The 19,110-nt window shown below is 40.5% G+C and overlaps 1 protein-coding gene across 4 annotated transcripts in view; it reads left to right on the top strand.

The window, feature by feature from the left end:
- Positions 1 to 19,110, top strand: part of LOC136843704 (solute carrier organic anion transporter family member 74D-like) — a 165,224-nt gene that overhangs the window by 34,965 nt on the left and 111,149 nt on the right. For all 4 annotated transcript variants that reach the window (XR_010854652.1, XM_067112290.1, XM_067112291.1 and 1 more), the window contains one exon: positions 4,239 to 4,486. Coding sequence is in view for 3 of the 4 variants with exons in the window: in XM_067112290.1 (XP_066968391.1) it covers positions 4,239 to 4,486 (248 nt within the window). In the remaining variant the exon portion in view is untranslated. The remainder of the gene's footprint in view (positions 1 to 4,238; positions 4,487 to 19,110) is intronic.

Below are 19,110 nucleotides of genomic sequence, written 5' to 3'. Positions count from 1 at the left end.
AGACAAGCCAACTGTTAATAATAGACCATTGAATTCTCCTAGTAGCATGGACATGCCACCTACTTTATTGCCTACTGCTTCAGCTACCATTCGTGGTAATACTAATAAAGAATGTGTGACTCAAGTATTTTTCGACACTGGAAGGCAAAGGAGCTTTATTTGTTAGCCGTTTGGCTGCTGAATCGGACCTCCCCATCGTCAAAAAGGTTGCATTGAATATTTGCAACTGACGTGATGGAGGGGGAGTTTTACTTGGTAGCCTGCTGGCTGAGAATTGGCCAACGAGTCCTGAGGTTATGGTTGTTGGTTCATGATAAAGTAAACACACCCATTCACAACATCAGTCTGATGAATGTAAGAGAGCATTTGCAGCAGAAAGGTTACATACTTGCTGATCAGGAGGTAGAAAGTGGCTCACTTGAAAATGTACATATTTTGATTGGTGCCGATTATTTAAATTATTTTGTGTATGGAAAGTGTGACAGTATCAGCTTATTTGCAACACCTAATGGCGTATCCCCTAATGGGAGACTGCCAGAATGGGCTAGACAGGACATTGATACGTCTGCCGCAAGAACTTTATGCGTGTGTATAGAATTCAAGAGACTAAGCATGCTGATGAGTGGTGGAGATCAGACACGCTGGGCATTCAGCCCGATGAGCAATTCACTGTTGTACACCACGCTGCAATGCAATGTTTTGTGAGCAGTGTTAAACAAACCTTGCGAGGTTACGCTTACCAGGTCAGTCTGCTGTTCCATGATTGTGAGAGGCTGACTACCAACCATAAGGTTGCAATTGCTCACATGAAATCATTAGAAGCTCCTTTCAGTCGTGACCCGTGTACCATCAGCAATATTCCAATGTGATCCAAACTTACATAGATCAGACTATTATTCAAGATCCAGTTCAAGTCAGAGCAATTTTGGAACACTCTCACATGCCACTCAGGGGATGGGCTAGTAGTAAAATAAAATGGATTAGAACTAGAAAAGTGAAAATGGACAACAACACTGTGAGGATTATGTCTCAGCAGCCAGCTGGGGGATGTGCCCCTAATGCAAACGTTTGATTTTGGGCCTTTAAACATGGGTTGTGTGCCTTTTAATTGCCATTTACTTTCGTTTGGAACCATTTGGCATTGATTAAGCCAAAAAAATAAATTTAAATTTTTTGTAACCTGAGGTAGTAAACGTCAATTACAGGTATGTAACCTCTTACAGGTTAAAGTTCAAAGGGGGAGCAGTTTCAGAGAATTCAGCATTACATGTTTTTTGTGATGCTTCCATGCAAGCTTATAGGGGAGTAGCTTACACTAGAAACATCAATGGGTAGACCAATCTTTTAACAGCAAAACTTGGAATTTCCCCTCATAAGAAACACGTGCTCACGATCCCATGATTAGAGCTGATGGCTTTACTCGTCAGGGCCAGATTAGCCAAGTATCTAAGCCAAATCTTTAAATTTAGTAAAGTAACGATCTGTGGAGATAGTAAAGTAGCTATTGCATGGGTGGGTAGTAAAATTGAAAACAAGAACACATTCATAGCCAAAAGGGCATGGGAAGCATCTTTTATTCTACAGGAGTATGGATTTGACTTGCAGTATGTTCCCACCAGGAAGAATCTTGCGGATGTGATGTCATGCAGGGCAGACCTTAGGTGTTAATACATTTATCTCACTTTTCAGACAAGTGTGTTGGACGCCCATGGTGAGAATGCTGGTTAAATGTGTAGAGTGTAAGTGGACGCTCAGAGCTCCGTTGTCGTGACCTCCTTAACCCCAGCTACCGAGCCGTTGTGTGACTCTGATGACTCCGTTTCACATCGTAGGACTTGACCATGCGGGTTTAATCAACATCCAGGAGGGTCAGGCATACATCCTCCTAATTACGTGTCTCAGCACTCATGCTGTCTACCTGGATCTGGTGACTAACCTCAGTGCTACCACCTTTATCCTGTGTCTTCATAGATTTGCCAACTGTCATGGCACCCCAGGAATTATATGTTCAGATAACCACTCCACTTTCAAGTCTGTGATGAGGACGTGACTCAGTCATTTATGAGAGAAAGAGGAATACGATGGTATTTCCAAACTTCACGTTCGCCTTGGAAGGGTGGAATGTTTGAGAGACTAATTGGGATGATGAAGCGTGCCCAGGCAGTCTCACTCGATAGAGCCTTGTTCAACGAGGAACAGGCAAGAACACTAGTTAAAGAGGCGGAGTGTGTTGTCAAGAGCCGCCTTCTTACTTATTGTGGTGACCCCCACGAGGATGAGGTTCTCAGTCTGTAGCATCTCCTACGAGGTAGGACCATCCAGTTGCTGCCTGCCACAGCTCTGAATGAAAGTATGTCTGATACCTACACAACGAAGAAGATTCGAGCTGAATACTTCAAACTAGTTGATGCTCTGCGTGCCTTTTGGTTACATTGGAGCACCAAATACTTACAGTACAGGCTCTATGCCAACATAACGATTTTGGCCCTGGTGTGCCTACTTCACTCAGGTGCGATGGCATTATCTTAGTGAAAAAAATTGACCACTGTCGTAAATTCTGGCCTCTTGGAAGAATTATACAACTCTACCTTGGAGAGGATGATGTCATTCGATCTGCGAAAGTCATGTGTGAAGGGAAGGTGAAGAATGTTTCGTGCTGATTAAACACGTTATCACATTGGAAATAAATGACAGACATGAAGACCATAACTGTGGTACTATGTCAAGTGAAGCGAACAACGATACTGAAACTCGTAATTGTTGAAAGTGGGACTAACAGTAACATGCATGATAGTGAAAGTATGGCAGTGAATATTGACAATCACGAACTAATTAATAATGATTCAGAGACAGTGGGCGAAGATAGTAGCAAAAGACAGAATATAGTGGATGTAGACAGAACTCAGGGTAGACACAAAAGAAAAGTGTCTCTATCCCATCGAGAGAAAATGGGACATTGGCTCCCTGAGGGCAAACTATAGTATTGTGTTTTGTAAGAACATTTATTCCTTGAGGAGGAACGATGTGGGACTATGAGAAAGTCCAGGGACCCTTATGGTTAGGATAGGATGTTTATTCTCCATGCTGCCGAAAGAGAGAGGAGCACCATTATGTGATTTGTTCACATTCTTATTGTTTTTGTGCGCTGTGTTATGCCACTGCAAGGCACGCAATTAGTGTCCAGTACCATGTTTGTGCTGCGAGCCAACTTCGAATGTGAGGCTTCCAATCGCAGTTGGAGCGCAAGTCAGACCCGAACATTGTCGCTGGCTGTGATATACCTCTGGCTTGGAGGATGTCGACAAAATCTTCTGCAGGGAGTTTTCTGACAAAACCTCCTATCTAGTCAGTTTAGAGATCAGTAGAACTAGCAAATAAGACGTAATGAGTACATGGAGAGTAATCACTGATGTGGAGAACTGTTTTGAAACGAAATTGCTATTTCTTTTGTTACATGTCTTTTATTGTCGAGGAATATAGTGTACTTTGCACTTTTGATTAATTAGAATTTTGGAGCTAAGAAATTTGCTTATAAGAGCGTAGTTAAAAACTTGAAATTTCTGAAAAGGACACTCTTTGGTGACGCCGAAGTGCCCTCCATTTACTCATCTTGTAGCACTCATAAAATTTAGACGTGTCTTTTTTGTCTTTCCTGGGCGGCCACCTGCTAGGTTGACCACGAGACTTAGGTAATTATAGTAATTCTAATCTGATTTAATTGAAGCCCACCTCAGCTTTTGTGCTGAATTGAAATATGTTGCGAAGTAGCACAGCGTTGGTGAGCCCAGTAGACAAAATTCTAGGCTCGATTAAAAAGCGATATCAGTGATTTATAACAAATTTAACGTAGGTTTTTTGCATCTTGATTGCCGCCCCACGTGTTCCAGAATTCGTCCTTTGCTTCTTGTTCAGAGTTCTTGATTGTAAACCCAGCTATATTATGGATTAATATAAAATCATTGTAAATTTGCTTGTAATTTTCCTATTGATGTAGTATTATAGAGCTTGGGTGTGTGTTTTTGTGCTGGAGTTCATTTTTGTAATAAAATTAGAAAATGTACTCGTGTTTGGTGTAGCTACCACCCTGTATGCTGTTTCAAAGCCATAGTCAGTGGACTTCGTATCCTTACCCAGAACAACGGGCACAAACTGGTATAAAAATCAAGGAAAATTCTCGACAGGCCGAATAAGAAGGAAAAGAAAGTAAGTAAAAATAAGCTGATCTTTTCAATTTTCAGATGACTCCTATTGATGACAACGTCGAGCTAACGTGTCAGGCAGAAGAAGAACTGAAGGGAGAATGCAGCGTGAATTTCCAAGGTGACTATGGTCAAGGACAGCCTCTTCATCCTCAGATGGTCACCCGCAGCCTTGCTGCGGCCAGGCACGAGCATGCAACAAATGCCCCTTCGCAAGAGACATGTGAAGAGGAGTTCCTCTCCTGTGGAATGGAAGAAGAAATCTTAGGTCCCATTGAAGACACAATGTGAGTAAAAGTCAAATTGAATATGTTAGTAAAGGAAAATGTAGATTTAGATTTTCTTTAGATTTTAGCTGTATACACACACACACATACACATACCCACACGTGTACATATATGCACTATGATATATATATATATATATATATATATATATATATATATATATATATATATATATATATATATATATATATATATATATATATATATATATTGCAGTGGTTAAGGTTTTCTAATATAATCTACAATAATGGGGACTTGTTTTGAAAACTATTTCTTAACACATTCGAAACCCTCCCCGAAAATGTTTTTTCAGTCTTGTCTTTTCTCCTTGCTTGCGCAAAGTACTTGAGCCTAGTTTAGTTCCTTACAATTGTTTTATGAACTGCTTAAAAGTACTTCTAGAACCCTCCTACATAAAGCTTTGCTTCTCCTGAAACTATGTACCTAACCAAAATCTTTAGTGTTGAGTGTCAAATGACCTTTCGAAAATGTCGATGTAAAACATGTTTTTATACTATATATATATATATATATATATATATATATATATATATATATATATATATATATATATATATATATATGAATATAAGAAGACCCATAAAAACTATTTGAACGTTGCAACCATATATTTCGAGCACTTCCTTCTGTGCCCCTGTTCACTGGTAAAATATTGACAGATGAAATGTTACAGGAGGAGTATATATACAAAGCATATGTAGGTGTGGCATTAAGTCTCTGATGGACCAGCAGGTGACCGTTTCTTAAGAAGGAGGGAAAATAAACAATTCCCTAGTGGTTTTTGGCCTCATTAACTCCTGTTTTGCGATTCGTCTGGTCTTCGTGTTTCCTGGAGCACCTGTTTGAAAAGAGGTTTAAGGATTAAACTGTCGATTTCATCCGCTGTCCAATGTCCTCCTGATAAGCAAGCCTTCATTAGTAATGGTAGCTTTAAGGAAAGGATAAAGTGAGTTAGCTCAATGGGAAAAAATAGGAAGCTTGTTAAACTTCAATTTAGCTTCCACCATCTTTTAAATTACCTGAAACAGTAATTTGATTTCAGAATTTTCTTCACGTTTATTAGTTAGGTGATCCAAAATATTCCCATATCAGTTGAATGAAAAATATTCTGAAGTTGGTGCACCCCTTAACTCCAGAATTTTTGCTGCTGCAAAACCAACTGGTTAAAGTAAGAAAGGCAGCGGAGATAAAAAAAAATGATTTACTACCAAGTCAACCAAATAAGGTAAATACAGCAATAAATAAATCAAATATTGGGAATATTAATGGACAATAAATAATAACATAAAGTAATTAACTGGAATCTAACTCTTCTTGTTCTTAGATTTTATATTGTTTTGCAAGTCTTCTTGATTGTATTTATCAGTTTCTTCCATATTAGATTTTATATTGTTTTGCAAGTCTTCTTGATTGTATTTATCAATTTCTTCCATATTAGTAGCTTCTTGAGTTGTTTTAACTTTGTCCTTATGTATCCAAAATTCTTTGAATGCGTCTGCACATGCAGAAGGATCTGAATTACTCGTTTCTCTTACCTTCAGTTTAGTTTCTTGGATTTCTCTTACTATGTATGGGCCTGTAAACCTTGTTGCTAGCTTATAGTTTATTCCACTTCTCACTTCTCTTGTTATGTATACCCCATGTCCAATCTTGTAATCCTTTGGTTTCAATCCTTCTTGGTGTTTTGCTATCATAGCCTTCTGTGCTTCATGGAGGTTCTTGGTTAATTCAACCATTCATAAGGTAGTCTTGGTTCATATCCCACTAAAGCTTTCATAGGGGTTGCTTGAATACGTGTATGATAACGCTCATTTAATGACATTTGTAGTAAAGGTAAGTTGATATCCCAATTGGGATCTTGCCCAACTGTATGTCTCAGAGTGTCTAATACTTTTCTGCCATTACGTTTCACCAGTCAGTTACTTGCGGGATGATATGGTTGTATGTTTACCTTCTCTACCTTGAATGTATTACAAATTTTTTAATCATAGCATCGTTGACTTCTAAGCCATTGTCTGAGATTATCAGCTGTGGAGCAGAATAATGGCAGAATACCTTGTCAAAGAGAGCAGCAGCACAGTCTCTAGCACTCTTATCAGTTAATGGTAGTGTGAGGTCCAGAGCTATCGCTGGGGCCCTCAGGCCATCCTCGTTTTAAAACAATAATCTACATGACGCACCGAAACTCTCAGGAAACACAGATCCAGCGCTTCTGATTCAAGCGATCTTTTATGCATTTTTCAGAAGATACATTTGTTCTTGTCAAAACTGTAATTTTTAATGTATGTAAGGCATTGCAAGCTTTCTAATTTGAAACCTCTTCCTAATTTGTATATAGAACTGTTAACCATTCTTTAGGTGTGAGAAAACATCTGACGGTATATAGACTTCCCTCTGTTTTCCTCTAATGTCAGATTCTACTTTTCTGCACACGAGTTCGTGACCTGTCAGAGATTTTGTGTCGATAAGTTAGAATACCTTGAACTTGTCTCTCACTTGTACCTCGTTATACTGGTGATCCTGAAGATGACCGACGCCACCACCACCAGCATCAGCCCACCCAGCAACAATGCTGCAGCAGCAAACATCCGCCTATCGCCCTTCACAACCCACAACCCAGTGGCCTGGTTCTTCAGAGCAAGAGACCAATTTTCAGGTCGAAGGTCTCTTCATCCTGCAAAGCCAACGGCGTCCTCGAGTTCCTGCCAGACGACGTCGTCAAGCAGATCGCAGAATGGCTTGCTGACCAAAAGGCAACTGTCACCTACGAAACGCTGAAGGCCCAACTAAGGTCTTCCTTAATCATGCCGCCTACCCTCAGAGCTAGGAAATTCCTAGACAATGTAGGGGCAGCAATAGGAGACCAGTGGCTGTTGCAAGTCTACAAGCAACTACAGCGGCTAATTACAATCTTAGTCATAGACGGCTGCCCTGAAACCACGCTGGACCTTGTGAGAGAGGTCCTACGTACAAAATTACCCCACCAAACAGTCTTGGCCATCCCCAACGCATCAGTCATGGACCTCAACAATTTCCTGAAGACAGTCGATGCAGTCCACCTGGCCCATAAGTTGACGGAGCTACACAAGCAACCGTAGCAGCAGTCGGCCCACAGCCACAGCGGCAGACTGACACAGAGGCGGACAGCAATCCAGAGGGCCCTGCTGCCCCATACACCACTACTGGAGCTTGAGGTGGAAAAACAAACCAAAATACAAGCCCAAAACAGAAGATCATCCCAAGGGCATTTGTTTCTACCATTGGAGGTTCGGGAGCGAAACCCGAAAATGTGAAAATGATTGCCGCATGTCAAAAAATGTGCAAAATGGTCGCAGTAGCGACCCAACAAAATAAACATCAGTGGTGGGCAGACTGGTTGCCTCATAAGAGGCACCGTGCCTGCTTTCCGCTGTCTTTCTTCCAGGTACAGACAAAAAGACTCAACGTATTTTTTCATCTTAGACGAAACATCAAATACAGAGTTCCTGGTCTACACCAATGCATTCAAATCGTTCATGCCAGCCAACCTGCACAAACGTCTCAATCCAACCCCCAGCACCCTACAGATATCCACGGCCAGTGGAGCCCTGCTGAAAATATACAGGAAAAGGACTATGAAAGTGTTGTTCGGCAGGAAGCAATACAAGTGGATGTTAGTCACAGCAGACATAACAGTTGCACTCTTAGGACCAGACTTCCTAAAATTCCACGACATGCTGGTAGGTATAGTGAAACAGCAGCTGATCACAAGACCCTTCCCTTTAGCCACACTCACACGGGCTCCAGCACCAGAGATAAGTTGCCTCCTATACGAATTCCCGGAGATATTTAAGGATGACCTGCAGCATGACCTGACCAAACCTGCAAAGCACCACACCCAGCACCACATAGTCACTGAAGGTCCCCCAGTGCATGCTCATTTTAGATGTTTGGCCCTAGAAAAACTTGGCCACGCCAAACAAGCCTTCCAGGACATGGAACAGGCAGGAATATGCCAAAAAGCCTCCAGCCCCTGGGCATCTCCCCTACACAAGGTACCAAAACCTGATGGCACATGGCGACCCTGGGGTGACTACCAGAGACTCAACATCAAGATAGTACTTGACAGGTACCCACTGCCAAACATTGCTGACATAACCAACCAGATGGAGGGCACCAAAATATTTACGAAGATCAACCTGTTGAAGGGATACTTCCAAGTCTCTGTTGCAAAAGAGGACATATAAAAAATGGCCATTATCACCCCTTTGGCACATACACCTTCAACTACAGCTGCTTCGACCTTTAGAACTCAAGTTTGACCTTCCAATGTCTGATGGACAGAATCCTGGGGAACCTACCCTTCTGTGTCATCTACGTCAATGACATACTGATATTCAGCCCCAACATCAAACAGATGAGAGATGTCAGGTGGATCCTGCAAATACTTAAAGAAAATGGACTTTTATTTCAAAAAGATAAATGCGAATGAGCAAAACCAGTGGAATTCCTGGGTCACCAAATAAGCCCCAGTGGTGTCAAGCCCCCCTCCCGACGAAGGTCCAAGTAATCACTGACTTCCCAAAACAAACAACAATCAAAGCAGTCCAAGAATTCATGGGAATGATTAACTATTACCACCATTTCATACTACCTTTCTGAAATAATGGCCCCAATATATGCATGTTTAAAAGGAAAACCTAGAAAACTATGTTGGTAAGAAAAACAAGATAAAGCCTTCACACTAGCTAAAAAAATAATCACCTCTGCTGCCACACTAATCTTTCCTTTACCCCATAGGTCCTTCACCCTAATGACAGACACGAGTAGCACGGCGATGGGCAAGGTACTCAAATGAGACACAGACGATGGTCGTCGCCCGTTGGCATTCTTCAGCAAGAAGGTATCTCTAGCAGAACAAAAGTATTCCATGTTCAACCGAAAGTTACTGGCAGTCCACAGAGCCCATCCACCACTCCCAACACATGCTAGAGGGATGACAATTCATGGTACTTGCCTTCACCAAAAGCAGAGACTGGTGGTCAGCAAGACAGCAGCATCACCTATTGTCGATAGCAGAACATTCTTGCACCATCAGATACTTAAAGGGCTCTTCCAACAACATTCAGATCGGGATATCATATCCCAAAATAGCGTTGGCTCAGAAGGATGGCATGGACCTACAGCAACTTCAGCGGGATCAACCCGCCCTTACTTGGAGTGACCCGTCTGTCAATGATGGAGAGATGACTATTGCCTGCGAGATGAGTACCGGACACCCTCGCCCATACCTACCATTAGGGTTAAGAAAGAAAGCCTTCAACCTTGCTCACAACCTGTCCCACTCATCAGGCAGATCCACTGTCCAAACCTTGTCGGAGTGGTACATCTGGTGGAGAATGAAAGCAGACATCAAAAAGTGGGCAAGAGAATGCCTCCTGTGCCAGACATAAAAAATAACAAGGCACATGGAAATGCGGATAGGAGTATTCCAGACAACACAGCAACGACTGGCCCACATCCACGTCGACACTGTGGGACCCCTGCCCCTCTCTGAGGGGTACAGGTATCTCTTCACGATCATCAACAGGAACACCAGATAGCCAGAAGCAATACCAGTAAGGCAGCAGACAGCAGAGTTGTGTGAAAGCACTAATAGATTGGGTCAGCAGGCACGTGGTACTGCAGTACATAACAAGTGGCAGAGGAGCTAACTTCACCTCCGCCTTGTGGAGCTCCCATGCTGCCAGCCTCAGGACAAAACTCATTCACACAACAGTATACAACCCAGAAACGAATGGCATGGTGGAGCGGCTGCACCGATCCCTCAAATCAGCATTCGCTGCCAGATATCAAAGCGGGAGATGGAGAAAGGAATTACCGTGGGTCTTGCTGGGATTAAGACAGCCCTGTACGCAGCATTCAACGCATCACCAGCAGAAGCACTCTACGGCCAAGTGTTGACAATACCGGCAGACGTTTTTCAAGATATGACAGAGCCCATGACTCTTCCAGATGTCCGTAGAGCATTGGAAAACATCATGCCGGTGAAAACAACATATGACGTAGCAAGATAAAAATACGCCCCCGAAGACCTTAAAACAGCAAAGTATGCATTCATATAAATAGATGCATATAAACCTTCTTGGGACCACACTGCATACTACAACTCAGAGAGAGAAAGCGTATCAGCTTACAGTGGACAGGAAAATCACTTGGGTCTCCACTGACAGATTGAAACCAGCATATATCCCAGACTATGACCCACTCCCCTAGGCTTACTCTCGAGGAGGGAGTACTGTGAGGTCCAGAGCTGTTGCCGGGACCCTCAGGCCATCCTCACTTCAAAACAAAAATCTAAATGATGCACTGAGACTCTCAGGAAGCACAGATCCAGCACTCCTGATTCAAGCAATCTTTTATGCATTTTTCGGAAGATACTTTATGTCCTTGTCAGAACTGTAATTACTAATTTATGTAAGGCATTGCAAGCTTTCTAACCATATGTATTTGAAACCTCTTCCTAATTTGAATATAGAATTGCTAACCATTCTTCAGGTGTGAGAAAACACATCTGACTGTATATAGACGTCCCTCTGTTTTCCTCTGATGTCAAATTCTACTTTTCCGCTCGCAAGAGTTCTTGACCTGCCAGAGATTTTGTGTCAATAAATTAGAACACCTTGAACCTGTCTCTTACTTGTGCATCATTATAGTATCAACTCGGTATATCTGGTAAGTGCATCAGTACATACTAGTATGTTTTATTTCCCCTACTTGTGGTGTGTGGATTGATGAATAAAGCTATTGCCACTCTCTCAAATGGGGTCTGTGGTATAGGTTATTTTCCTAAGAGTACTTCCTTACTTGCTCTTTCCTTGTAACCATTTATATATCTGTTGACATCCTGATAGAGCCCTTCATGGTGAAAATGTTTTTTAATCTGTGTTATTGCTTCATCTTGACTTGGGTGAGCTCTTACTGGATTATCATGCATGATGCCAGTGACTTTGCATTGTAAAGGTTTTGGCACATTCTTCTTAGCTACTATTTTGTGAAATGTTTAAAAATGACTGACACTCTATGTCAGCTAACACAATACTCCATATAAAGTTCATAATTCATCCAACGGGCATTCAATCTTCTTACTTAAAACCCTTTCTAGCTGAGGTACTAGTGGTATCTCATTTTCCGCATACTTTATAAATTCTTTCAAATCATCATCTTGTCTTTGTTTCTTCACAGAGTATGCCCTTGGTAGTTCTTCCGTATATTGCATCACAAATGGCCCATTCATGGCTACATTAAATTGTGATTCTTTGTCAATCAGCTTATGCTGTCATCTTGAGAAGCATATCTTGATAATGCATCTGCAACCTTATTTGCCTTACCCAGTACATACTTTAATTCTATTTTATAATCTTTGGCAGCCATGAACCACCTTGCTCTGCGCCCAGAGAAATTTTGATTCTTCGGCATCTCTATGACAGCTGTGTGATCAGTGAGGGCTGTTATCTTGTAACTAAATAAAATATATCTGAAGTGCTTCAGGGAGTCTATAACTGCTAAGGATTCTTTATCAGTTACTGAGTAGTTAACTTCTGTAGGCTTCAGCTTTCTACTGTAATTAGCGATAGCTTGATAATTGTTACCTGTTTTTTGCTTAAGGCAAGATCCTATTCCGGTGGAACTTGCGTCTGTTGCTAGGAAGAATTCCTTAGTGAAATCTGGAAAGGACAAAATGAGAGGGTTTGATAACCTCTCCTTCAGTACTTCAAAAGCTTCTTGTTGGCTTGTCTTCCGTTCAGATTCGTTAATGGAGCAGATATGGTTGCAAAGTTCCAATGAACGTACGATAGAAACCTGCTAATCTTATAAATGATTTCACATCCTACTTACACTGAGACCTGGAAAATTCCTTGATGACCGTCACCTTTAAGTTGCATATTTCAACACCTCTTTCACTTAGTGTGTCCTTATTCAATTCTTGTCCAGAGGAAAAAAACATTTCTTCAATTTTAACTTCAAATTTGGTTTCCTAAGTCTCTTCAACGCTTCTCTGACGAGTCTTTTATGTGTTCCTCTATAGTGTTGGTGGCGATTATCAAATCATCAGTGGAACAGTGGACTCCTTTTCCCTTTAATCCATCCAACACGATATTCATTAATGGGACAAAAGTTGCTGGGCTAGACTTAAGACCAGATGTCATTCTCAAGTATTGATATCTACTGTTACTAGTTGAAAAAGTAGTTTATTCTGTGCTTGCTTGATTTAAGGGAATTTGTAAGAATCCCTGGTGTAGATCTATTGTGGTCAAGTATCGTTTGGATCTATGGACGTGATGAGATCTCTCATAAACGGCATTGAATAAAGATCTATAACTGTGACCTTATTTAATTTCCTAAAGTCTACAAAGTCTACCACAACTCTGTAAGACTTGTCCTTCTTAGGCACCAACAAAAGAGGGAAAGACCAATGTGATTTAGAAGGTTCAATTATATTTTTATTTTTCATTTTCTGGACTTCCCTTTCAAAAATCTCCTTTTGCGGTCGAGCCTCTCCATAAGTAGTAATAGAAATGGATCTGAGTGTTGGGTGGCATGTCAATCCGATGTGAAATGATATCTGTGTTTCTTAAAGTATCCCCTTCTATAGCAACTATACTGTATCTCTGTATTCGCTCAATAGTTCTATAAGTTCCTCCCTTGCATACTTATCTTGTATCTCCTTCAGATGAAAATATATTTTCATTTTACTTATGCCTGATTCATAGGCTGAAATTTCACTTTCTCCATTGGTCTGCTATAGGCTTACTTAGGTTTCCTTCTCCATGACTTGAATATGTCTGTCTTTGTGCAAGCCGGATGTACTTGTTATTAATTCCTCCTCTTAGAATATAGGATTCACATTGCAGTCTATCCAAATACTTTCCCTTGATTTTAGTCTCAGATCTTCCCAATTTTAAATGTCTCAGATCTTCCCAATTTTAAATATGTCTTTATTAGATTCCAAAAATGTGGTAATTTGGTGGACACTCTTAGGGTCAATTGATAATCTTTTTCTGATTCTTTTCTCTTCAGGATGTCCTTTAATAATAGTTGCCGTTGGGTCTTTTTCACCCTAATTAGTCTACAGATGGGAATTCTGGAAGTCAGACGACCCTTATCTTATAATAAGCTGCTCTTTTGGAGAGCCAATGGTGATTCCTTCCGGGGCCATAGTTGGGTAACCAATCAATAAATGAGCAAACATATTCACTCCTACAATTGCGATCTTTTCCTTATATAAGATATTTACATTTGAAACGGAAAATCAGTTTGTCCCAGCATTCTTATGTTATTTCCATGAATATCTGTGATTGTATAGTCCGCCACAGGCTTTAAATTTATGTGAGAAAAATATTCTTTTTAAACTTTACTGCTCATTATATTCTTTGTCGATCCTGTGTCAAAGAATACTCAGGTAATCGGAGTCCTCTTCTGTGTGCATTTCATCAACATTGATTATTTGGAAGTTTATTGATTATTTGAGAGCTTATCTGTGAGGGATCCGATATTTATTCCTTCCTGTCTTCGACTAGGTAGGCATATCCATTGCCATGGTCTGGGGAAAATATACTGATCTATTTCTTAATGAGTGGTTAATTGTCTGGTCTTGATCGTATACCAGGTTCATTGTAATGTTTGAGTTCATATTTTTGTTTCTTTGGGGCTGAGGAGACTAGTTACCATTTTCCTCTCTTGCAATCCCGGTCATTGTGTCCCGTTTTTCTGTGATAGGTACAGTATGCCGGACCACGGCAATCAACTTGCATAGTGCCTGCTTTTCTGGCAGTTCAAATAAATGACACCAGAATATTTTCCCTGTTCAGATGCTTTGGCATTTCTTTGCTGACTCTGGTGGGTGTCCTGGATCGGGTTTGTCTGTTATCTGCCTTTCTTTCTTGACCTATGGTAGCCAGTGGTTTATATACCATCTTCCACACGTGAGTCATCTTTTCTAACACGTTAGATGGTAATGTTCCCAAAAGCACAGCCTGATGAGGTTTTTGCAGTTCTTTACTGTACTTGGTGTCCAAGGTGAGGTAGAAATTAAATTCCCCCACTCATCGAGGCAGTTGTATATTTGTGGGTTCATTTTGAGGTAATTTCTATTATCTATTTTCCAAGTCTGCATCAATTTTGCCAGACTAATTACTGGATCTGTCTCTCCTACCAGTGAGTAAATTCTCCTGAAGTATTCTTTCAATGTTTCCCACATCTCAAGCCTTCGATAGGCGTCGGAATGGAAGTATGAACCTCTATCGCTTGAAGACAGGTCTATAAATGTCTTCGCCTCATTTATTTTATATTTGTCATTCCATGTTATCGACCTTAAATGAGTGTCGACCTGTTCGATCCATGTCTCTGAGTAACACGCATCTCCACCGTCTTTCCTCCCTCAGAATTTAATTATGCTGGGTTGAATTTGTCCTGGCCTATGTGTAACCACAGTATTTTGAGTGTTTCCTGCCATAGTTAACTTATGGGTTTGGCTTCTTGTAACTAATGGGTTTAAAATACTTATTCTTTGGGTATTACATTTCAGCATAAAAAGAATTTTCAAATAGCTATTAGCAAATCAGTAGATCCGATTTAGTCAAAAGACATCGATAGAAGAGTTAAGTTACCACAACATACACAAAAAATATTCTGTTGGCAATGGAAATGAAAATTCAGTTCTACCAAGAAAATAAACAAATTTTAAAATAAAATACAATAAAAAAAGATAAACTTAGATATCGCAAATTAAATTCATCACAACTGGTTAGCACTCATAAAGTGGCTTAAAAATAAGTTGCTGAAAAACTCATTTTTAAGCCAGTATATAAGTATGTGGAATCTAAAGGATTGTTAGCTGATAGTCAATATGCATATAGGAATCAGTTAGGTACCTGCGATGCTCTTTTAGACTTGACATGCCATTTGCAAGGGAACCTTCGTAAGGGTTTTGAGTGCAGAGTAATTCAAATAGGTTTTAGTGCTGCTCCAGATTTAGTAAATCACAAATGAAGCTGCCTTCAGCCTCAATTGGGATATGAACCGGATCAGGGAGTGGTGTAGTCAGTGGGGTGTGAGGCTGAACTCTAGTAAGACGAAAGCTATTGATTAGCAGATCTCGTACAGATTTCCCACCCTATCCTCCCCTTCAGGTGGATGGAACTTTCCTGAATGAATCTGAGGCTTTAACTATTCTAGGTGTAACTTTTGACTCAAATCTAACTTTTGAGAAACATCTATTGAAAGTTTCAGCTAATGCCGTACAAAAGTTAGGTATTGTTCGTAAGGCCTCATATAACGGTGAAAAAATCAGTGCAACCTGTTTTAGGTCATTTGTATTCTCTTTACCAGAATACTGTTCTCCAGTGTGGATGTCTGCTTCTGCCAGAGATTTATCTCTTTTAGATAGCATGGTTCGTGGTGGTAGGTTTCTATTTCCTAATGGTAGCAGTTATGACTTGGACCATCGACGGATGCTCCCTTGTTTGTCACTTTTTCATAAGTTGTATTTCAGCAGAGATCTTTCACCTTCACAGTTGATCCCTGATTCCCTTTATCTGCCGAGAGCAACCAGATTCGCTGAACAGCAGCACCAATATATTGTAAATGTGTCTCGCTGTCGAACTTCTCAGTTCCAGAGGTCCTTTATTCCCAAACCATTCGACTGTGGAACTTCAGAAGTTCAAGCGAAAATGCAACCCATTACTACCCTAATACTATTCTTCTTGTATTTTGATACATTTTATTTATTTATACATTTTATTTATTTATCTATTTATTAATTTATTTTTTTAATAAGTGGGCTCTCTTCTTTTTGTATTTCACTTTACTTCCTCTTACTTCTTCCTAATGATCACCATATTCTTTGGAAGCTTGAATTTCAAGTCAGTGGCCTCTGTGGTCTTGTTCCATACAAACAGGTTTCATTTACTGAATAATAATAATGATAATAGTAAAATAGTTAGCAATGTTCAACAAATAAAAGGGTATACTTATAGAAAAGAAAACGTAAGTTTGTGTTATTTCAACTAATTTAGGTGAAGTACATTTGTTCCATAAGTAATAACAAAGTCTGGTATTGATTTTGACTTAATTCATAAATATTTGAAGGTGTGCAGTTGTGTGTACCTGTCTTATATTCTTACTTTTATCGAGTCCAACTGGTTCTCAACTACTGTTGGTTCCTGAGCAGAGTCACGTTGTTATCTTGTGAGTTACGTCGTTGTCTTCCTTTCCTGTTCTTCTAAGCACTCTTCAATTCTTGCGTATGGTCACGTCATTTCTTCCTTTCTTGTTTATTGGGCTCCTTTCTCTTGAGAAAAATCTCCCCACAATATAGGCACTTTCTTCTCCATCTCTGTCTCTTAGGTAATTCGCGTATCAGGGCGATTCTTTAGTAGTGTCGTTAATGATTGGATAATAACTATTTATATCTCAAAGGCAAAGCTCGAAGTTCATCACCACGAGTCTCTTTGTAGTCATAATAACTTGAAGGCAATCACGTAAATTCTTCATTCATGGTTTGATGTATTAAGACCCACCAGTATGCCACCTCTAAGTAAACTCACTTCTTGTAGTAGACAGTATCTTGTAGCAGAAAGCATCCCTCCACTTCCACCAGAATTTGTGCTGACCCTGTTGCACTGTAGTATTATAAGAGTTGACATTCTAAGGTTGCAATGAACGAGTGGTGTGTGGGCTTTCTTCAAAGTCTTATGTCGAAGTCACTTCCTCAGGAACACTAAGGTCGCTTTCACTTAGAAGGAGTGTTGGGCAAATGAAGAATAAGAATGAAGTTACAGTTCTGTGTTATCACGTAAGGTTTTACACTTTTCCACCCAAGTAGCTGCTACGGGATCTTGCTTTTGCTCAAGTCTAGTTTTTACGAGCGTGCACTGAAGTCTACGGGAGTTTTCCCCATTTTTGAGAGAGAGCGATGCTATAAATCCTCGCCGTACTCTCTGCCCTTTCACCCCGAGTCTCTCTCAAGTCGTTTTTACGAGCGTGCACTGAAGTCTACGGGAGTTTTCACCATTTTTGAGAGAGAGCGATGCTATAAATCCTCGCCGTACTCTCTGCCCTTTCACCCCGAGTCTCTCTCTTTTAAGCACGATTAAAAGTGCGTGACATCACAAACACGTCATACTGTGCGTGATGAGACAGTTTTGCCATTCAGTACACATATTCTTGCTTCATACAGGTATATTTATCATGCATATACATACCCAGTCGCCCTCGATCCGACTGCTGACGAATTGCTGCAGTTGGTTCACCTTTAAGATTGCAAACACTCCTTCTCACGGGTCAGTGAGGTCAACAACTAAGCATTTCTCTAATCACCGCCAAACGTTGTTCGAAGGTTACAGCTTCTCACAGGCCAGTAATGTCTGAGCATTTCTAATTGCTGCTATTGACGAACCACTTCTTAATTCATTGCCATTAACTAATTGTACGCTCGCCGCAAGATCGCTCTTTCACAGGAACCCTTTTACAGTCTCGAATGTCAGCCGTCGTCGGCTCCTCTCAGATTAATGGAAATGTGCTCAAAGGACTTTACAATTATTGCCAAGTGTCGTAGAAAAACGTGCACACTCTCGATACCCAGGATCCCTGTCACACACACACACACACACACACACACATAATATATATATATATATATATATATATATATATATATATATATATATATATATATATATAGAGAGAGAGAGAGAGAGAGAGAGAGAGAGAGAGAGAGAGAGAGAGAGAGAGTGGACCAAGCGCTGGGGACTATAAGCTCATTCAGCGCTGAAAATAATGTTGAAACAGTTGTTAGGAGGGTGGAAAGTAAGATGGGAGAAAGAGAATATGAATGGAGGTGTAGTAAAGAGAATGAAAAGGCTTGCAGCTAGGGGCCGAAGGGACACTGGAGAGAACCTCAAGTAATATTACAGTGCACCGCATAAGGTGCAATCACGGCACTACTCTCCTACAGAGAGAGAGAGAGAGAGAGAGAGAGAGAGAGAGAATATCAGATACAAGTGTTCATTACCCCGTCATAATGTATACCTTTAAAACGAGACGGCCTCTATGTGGTAATATTCACCTCACTGGGGTACTACTGTACGTAAGATATTAATAAGAAATTTCTCACGTTTCGTGTACAGTAGAGATCTGTGGTCTGGATTTCCCGGTTCCGTGACTATTTGTTCTGTGCTGTCGTCAAACTCTGGATCTCCCTTACTATCTCGTTTTCCTTAACTCAACTATCTGTCCTTGGGATTTATGCTCCACTCTTCTTTTCCTTATCTATTCTTCTTGTTTTATTCGGGCCTGGGCCAAATATGGACATAAAATTACCATTCCCATTAAAAGAGGGAGTTTTCCTGGTAAAAGTTCTTACATGGCTTGTCACGCGTGCTGAATTGGCACTTTTGGGAAGTGTCCAAGAGAAGCCATTTTCAATTTGATATAAAAAAATAATCTTGTTTTTTCTCTTTGTGGGGGAGAAGACCCTGAGCTTTGCCTTGGCAGTTAATTTATGGAAAGTCACGAGATGTTTTCGTCAGACGTTCCGTTACAAAACCCACAACAAATATTT

The sequence above is a fragment of the Macrobrachium rosenbergii genome, chromosome 12 (genome assembly GCF_040412425.1).
Source record: "Macrobrachium rosenbergii isolate ZJJX-2024 chromosome 12, ASM4041242v1, whole genome shotgun sequence".
NCBI lineage: Eukaryota > Metazoa > Arthropoda > Malacostraca > Decapoda > Palaemonidae > Macrobrachium > Macrobrachium rosenbergii.
The sequence above is the reverse complement of the archived record's forward strand: the minus strand, read 5'-3'. Positions and strand labels throughout refer to the sequence as shown.